Raw genomic sequence first — 5,170 nt, forward strand, 5'->3', positions numbered from 1 at the left:
AATGACAGCACCCCCAAAACGCCCCCCTTTCACCACTTCCTAGTGTTATGGCTGGAAAGAAGAAGCGGTGAAGAACAAACTTCCCAGCAACACAGCTGTCTATTACAATTTAATTATTATTAATTTATTTTACAGTTATACAATTCAATTTTATTTATTATTAATTTAAAACACCGAATAATACAAAATAAAATAAAGCACTTTTGTTCCACTTCAGAGCTGCCATCTGCGTTTATCTGTGAAATAATCATTAACATTATAATAGAAATAGAAAGCAATATGCGGTTTAATTCCAAATGTTTTTGGTCTTTCGTCAAGGCCAAAAATAGACAGTCTGCTGCTGTTCCATCTACAATTAACAACAGAAAACAGCAAAGTTGCATTAATTTGTGCTAGTACAAATATATTTCTTAAAATTAATAAACAGTGGTGTAACGTTTAAAATCAAAAGCATAAACTATCTGTGTCACATATACTTTAATTGTGGTAATTTTCATGTACATTCACTAAGTACTTACAGTGGAAATTACAAATAACAATCTCGAAAAAGTGATCCATAAAGTGCAAGTGCAGTGTCATTCAACGTGAACATTTTTATGACACCCACATCACTATAATAAATAATACTCCTCTGTACAGATAGAACATCTTTTTCACACAACTCGACAGTAGCGAAGTGGCGTAGTGGAAACTGTCGATACTAAGTGAGCGATAACTCGCGCGTTCGAGTCCGGACATCCAAACTTTTTTTTTTTTGTTTTTGGTTTGTTTTTGTTTTTTCTTATACAAAATGCCAAACTGTGGAGCTTGCGGTAAATTTACCGCAGTGCGTGACACTGTTAAGTGCAACAAATGCTCTGCGTCATTTCACCGCATTTGCGTTAATTTACCTGCATCCGCGAACATCTCTCCGAACTGGATGTGCCCAGGCTGTAAAGCTAAACAGCCACGAGCGGACAACTCGCAAACGCCTGTTAAAGGCATAGAGATCTGCCCCTCGCCGCCGGCTGAGGCAGGGATACAGGTGGTCGAGCGGTCTATGGCAGAGCAAAAGGAAGTATGTGTTCTGGAAACAGCTAGCACACCATCCTCAAGCGCTACGTGCGTTGAGGAAACAGTAGAGGTCAGCCTTGCTATGGAGATCCGCTGCCTCCGCGGCGAAGTCAGCGCACTGAGACATGAAGTACGCGAGTTTCGAGCTGAACTGATGGGCAGAGTTGACGCCCTGGAAGGTCGAGTTGCCATAGTGGAAAATAAGTACGAGCAGTCAGTTTCCCCTCGGCTTACGGAGCTGGAGAATACAGTTGGGGACCTAAAGTTGCAGCTTAATGAACGGGACCAGGAGACGCTGCTTAATGATGTCCAGGTGTCTGGTGTTACCGAGACGAAAGGGGAAAACCCAAGCCAGTTGCTGAGCATCCTTGCAGTTAAGCTGGGAGTGCAACTCGATGACCGGGACGTGGTGTTCGTCAGGCGCGTGGGTAATGTGCTGCGAAACCGCACTGAAGAAGAGGGACCCACTGCTGCCCACCCGCGGATTATTGTTGCCCGATTCGCCAGGCGCGTAACACGCGACAGTATTCTAAGCGCAGCGCGAGTACGCCGTAATCTATGCACGCAAGACATCCAAGTGCCCGGGGAATCTCGACGCATCTACATTAACGAGCGCCTGACCAAAACTAACAGGCAGCTGTTTTCTCTGACGCGTCAGGCTGCGACTCGTTTTGGTTGGAAGTATGCGTGGACCAGAGATGGGCGGATACTTGCGCGCAAAGAGGAGGGTAAATCGGCGGTGCAAGTGAAAGTGGAGGCGGATATACACCGTTTTTTTATCCAAAAATAAGTTTGTTGACACTTTTGTTTACATGTACTGTTACTGAGGTGTTGAATATAAAAATAGTCTGTAATATTAGGTTTAAGAATTACTTTTTACACTTTAATTCAATAAGACGTGTTCTTTGTGATGAGAATACTCGTACTATTGTTTCCATTGTTTTTAAGATATATGTTTTATCACAGTTATGTAGTTCTCACATTGTTATTTTATATTACTGTACCCGTTTCTTGTGCGATATATTGCATTTATGCTTCTTTTCTCGCAATTTCATATCCATATTCCGTTTGCGCTTGTCTTGCGAAATTGTAGCAATGCCGCCTCGAACTGCATTTGTGTTTATGTTATCTTTGGAAAATGAAATAGGTTGTTGTGATGACTAGAAAAAATAAATGTCTAAAGTTAGGATTTCTCAACGCGGGTTCGCTTGGCACTGGACATGATGACTTAATTGCAGCTTTTGAGAACTACCAGTTCGATATAATGGCCATTAATGAGACGTGGTTGCGTGCGGGCGAGGAAGGGCGCGCTCCGCGAGTACCGGGCTATCGTCTGCGTCACGCGCCGCGACCAGCGAGCGTGCGCTCGGGCCGTGGTGGGGGTGTTGGCTTTTATTTACGCCGGGGACTGAGCGCGCGAACGTGGACTAACGCTGTCGATCCCCGGTTCGAATCAGTGGAACAGATGTGGCTGACACTCTCCATCAACGGGATGAAGATCGCTATAGGTACAGCATACCGACCACCTTGGCTCGACCTTGATCTTTTCATAGATGCCGTTACTGATACTATAAGTACGTTGGGGGGTTGTGATCATTTTATTTTGCTTGGTGATTTTAATGTTAATATGTTAGTTCCAAATGAAAGCAAATCGAAAAAAATTGTCGAGTTTCTAAAGTGCTTTGATCTCACTCAGTTGGTCACCTCCCCTACTCACTTTACAGGCAACAGCGAAACGCTCATAGACTTGTTGTGTACTGACTTAAAGGCCACTCGCACATCTGTGGAAGCATTCGGTTCGTTTAACGGCCATTCCATTATAGTTAGCGAGTTTAACATAAGGAGCACCAAACCTAAGCCATACGTTTGTAAATATCGACCGTTTAAAAGTATATGCGTGGATCCCTTCAATGCTGATCTTAATAACTTTAACACTGAAAGTATATCTACGTTAGCCAGCGTTAATGAAATGGTTTATACTTTTAATCAATTAATTATTAAGCTATTTGATAAACATGCACCGGTCAAGACATGCGTAATCAAGGAAGTCTCATACCCCTGGATTACAGATAATATTAAATTAATGATGAGGCTGCGGGACCAAGCTTTAGCCAACTATAGAGTCAATAAGTCGCAAACAAAAAGGGATTACTACAAACAGTTAAAGTCGTTGGTAGTAAGTTCCTTGTGGAGCGAAAAGGTGGCATATTTTAAATATAATATAAATAATAAAATTAATAATCCAACTTTATTGTGGAAGAATCTAAAATCTACAGTTTCGACGGCTAAAGAGAGACAAGACCTTCCATCTCATTTAAATAACCCAGACAGTATAAATCGTCATTTTTTAAATGTTCCTGGTGATCCAGTGGCTAGTGCTCAAAAACTTGTATTTTATAGAACTAATAGGCACAGTGAAGCAATTTTCACCTTGTGTCCGGTTTCAGAGCTACAAATCTCACATATAATACGTAAGCTAAAGTCGAACGCTGAAGGTCATGATAATATAACCTTAACGATGTTGAATTTAACGCTTCCACAAACATTATCAACCATAACTCACATCATAAACTCTTCCATCTCATCTTCCACCTTCCCTGATCTATGGAAAATTGCCCTCGTTAAGCCCCTACCCAAGAATACAAACCCAGTTGATGTTAAAGATTTACGGCCCATCAGTATATTGCCCTGTTTGTCTAAAGTTCTGGAAAAAGTAGTTTGTCGGCAACTAACAAATTTTTTGGAAGCCAATCACATTTTACCTGATTTACAGTCCGGTTTTCGTAAACAACGCGGTACAGCAACAGCTTTATTGGATGTAACGGACAATATTCTAGCCGCTCAAGATAAGGGTATGTGTACAGTATTGGTTCTGTTGGACTTCTCCCGGGCATTTGATTCAATAAACGTTTCGCTGCTTCTCTCAAAACTAAAATTCTACGGGTTCGATGACGCTGCCACAAAATGGTTTGAAAGCTACCTCACCAACAGGAGGCAGCATGTACAACTTAGCAAAAGCGACGGAAGCACTGTAACATCAGCCCTTACTTTGGTCGATAAAGGGGTGCCACAGGGATCTATACTGGGTCCTGTTCTTTTCATACTGTACTGTGCCGATATTGTAAACTGCCTCCGAAAATGTAAATACCACATATATGCTGACGATGTACAATTATACTTGTCTTTTGAACCAGATGACTATAAAACATCTATAACTGACCTAAATGAAGACCTTCACAGAATAGCCGTCTGGTCAAAGGAAAATTGTTTGGCTCTTAATCCGGCCAAAACAAAATATATGGTATTTGGCACAAAGCAGCAGTTGAAGAGACTTCCACCAACACTCAATCTTCAACTGATGGGTGAACCCATTGAGCGAGTAGACGAGGCGCGTAATCTTGGTTTAAATATGGACAGTAGTTTGCGATTCGAAAAGCACGTGGCTACTTCGGTACAGAACTGCTTCTATCGTCTGAAAATTCTTTATAAAATCAGACCTTTTCTGTCAGAGACGATTCGCGAACAACTCGTCGAATCGCTTGTTCTGTCTAAATTAAACTACGTCGACACAGTCTACGGGCCGCGTCTATTAGCTCGCACCGAGCGACTCATACAGAGAGTGCAAAATGCCTGTGCGCGCTTCTGTTACAAGATTCCCTCAAGAGGTCATGTCACGCCATTCCTCAACAAAAACGCCATGCTCAAAATGAAATCAAGACGTAAGCTGCATTTAGCATGTCTTCTCTTTGGAGTCATTAAATACCAACAGCCAGCTTACTTATATGGCAAGCTGAATTGGATTAATGACAGCCGTACATGCGCTAGAAGACAATGCTCGAAACAACTTTGCATCCAGCCACATAGAACCACGGCATTTAGAGGGAGTTTCCGATATGCAGCAGCGAAAGTGTGGAACAATATTCCACCACCTATTAGGGTTATGAACACAATCGATAGCTTTAAGAGACGTTTACGGCAGTACTTGGTAGATGCGCAACGGAAGCTTGATATGACGAAGGCAAATATTTCTATTATCTAATCAATAATTTTAAATTATATACTCACCCAATGTGGACTGCTAGAACTAACAGCTGTGTAAAAAAATCGTATTTTACGA

The 5,170-nt window shown here is 41.9% G+C and overlaps 1 protein-coding gene across 1 annotated transcript; it reads left to right on the plus strand.

Annotated features, from left to right (window-relative positions):
- Window positions 1-919: 919 nt before the first annotated feature.
- On the plus strand, window positions 920-1,843 carry LOC124638521. Its single transcript, XM_047175495.1, has one exon. It carries the CDS (start codon window positions 920-922, stop codon window positions 1,841-1,843), a length of 924 nt encoding a protein of 307 aa, XP_047031451.1.
- Window positions 1,844-5,170: the final 3,327 nt, after the last annotated feature.

The sequence above is a fragment of the Helicoverpa zea genome, chromosome 17 (assembly GCF_022581195.2).
Source record: "Helicoverpa zea isolate HzStark_Cry1AcR chromosome 17, ilHelZeax1.1, whole genome shotgun sequence".
In the NCBI taxonomy this organism is placed as follows: Eukaryota; Metazoa; Arthropoda; class Insecta; order Lepidoptera; family Noctuidae; genus Helicoverpa; species Helicoverpa zea.

Coding starts and splice junctions, on each gene's coding strand:
- LOC124638521 (XM_047175495.1), top strand. CDS start 920: ATGTGCCCAGGCTGTAAAGCTAAACAGCCACGAGCGGACAACTCGCAA.